This window comes from Merops nubicus, unplaced genomic scaffold (assembly GCF_000691845.1).
Source record: "Merops nubicus isolate BGI_N331 unplaced genomic scaffold, ASM69184v1 scaffold42664, whole genome shotgun sequence".
Lineage (NCBI taxonomy): Eukaryota > Metazoa > Chordata > Aves > Coraciiformes > Meropidae > Merops > Merops nubicus.
The window spans coordinates 13,131-13,986 of NW_008607105.1; the positions used below are offsets into that span (position 1 = coordinate 13,131).

The following is an 856-nucleotide window of genomic DNA, read 5'->3' on the forward strand; positions in this document are numbered from 1 at the left end:
TGAGTGACGCCCCCACCCTCCCCTGGGGCATTTTCCAGCCATTTCTTCTTGTCCTGTCACTTGTTCTTTGGGAGCAGAGCCCGACCCCCCCCCAGCTCCAGGCTCCTGTCAGGAGCTGTGCAGAGCCAGAAGGTCTCCCCTGAGCCTCCTTTGCTCCAGGTTCAGCACCCCCAGCTCCCTCAGCTGCTCCTCCCCACACTTGGCCTCTAGACCCTTCCCCAGCTTCGTTGCCCTTCACTCCAGCCCCTCAAGGTCCTTCTGGGAATGAGGGAGGAGCCCAAAACTGACCCCAGGATTCAAGGCACAGCCTCACCAGTGCTGCTCCCACTTCTTTCTAACATCAAAACGTGGGATGCAGAGCTCAGGAGAAAGGTCACAAACACTCTCCAGCCGTGATAGGTCGGTGGCCGGAGCTGCTGCTCCCCTCCCCTGGATCTCTGGGACATTTGAGACAACCACCACATCATTGATGGGTGGGGAGGTGACAGGACTGGAGCAGCGTGCCCACCGAGGCACCTGTGGGGCTGTTTGGGGGCTGCTTTGGGAGCCCCCCGGGGAGGTGACCGCAGCGAGCGGGCGCTGACGCCGGCGCGTTTGCCTTGCAGAAAAAAAAAACTCGGGCCCCCGCCGGCCTACGGGCAGTGGGGCCAGTGGTATGGCAACCAGCTGGGCCAGTACGTGCCCAACGGCTGGCAGGTCCCTGCCTACGGCATGTACGGACAGGCCTGGAACCAGCAGGGCTTCAAGTGAGTATCTCAGAGGTTTTTGGGGGGACCCGCTCGGCGACGATCTGGCCGCAGAGCTGCCGGCAGACCGGGAGATCGGGGATGGGGGGAGGCGCACAGATCTCCCCCCT

The 856-nt window shown here is 62.9% G+C and overlaps 1 protein-coding gene across 1 annotated transcript in view; it reads left to right on the top strand.

Annotated features, from left to right (window-relative positions):
* The window catches only part of TIA1 (TIA1 cytotoxic granule-associated RNA binding protein), a gene marked incomplete at both ends in the record, with an annotated part of 9,726 nt that extends 8,980 nt beyond the window's left edge, over nucleotides 1-746 (top strand). The window contains one exon of the mRNA XM_008939833.1: nucleotides 608-746. Within this exon, the coding sequence (XP_008938081.1) occupies nucleotides 608-746 (139 nt within the window). The remainder of the gene's footprint in view (nucleotides 1-607) is intronic.
* Nucleotides 747-856: the final 110 nt, after the last annotated feature.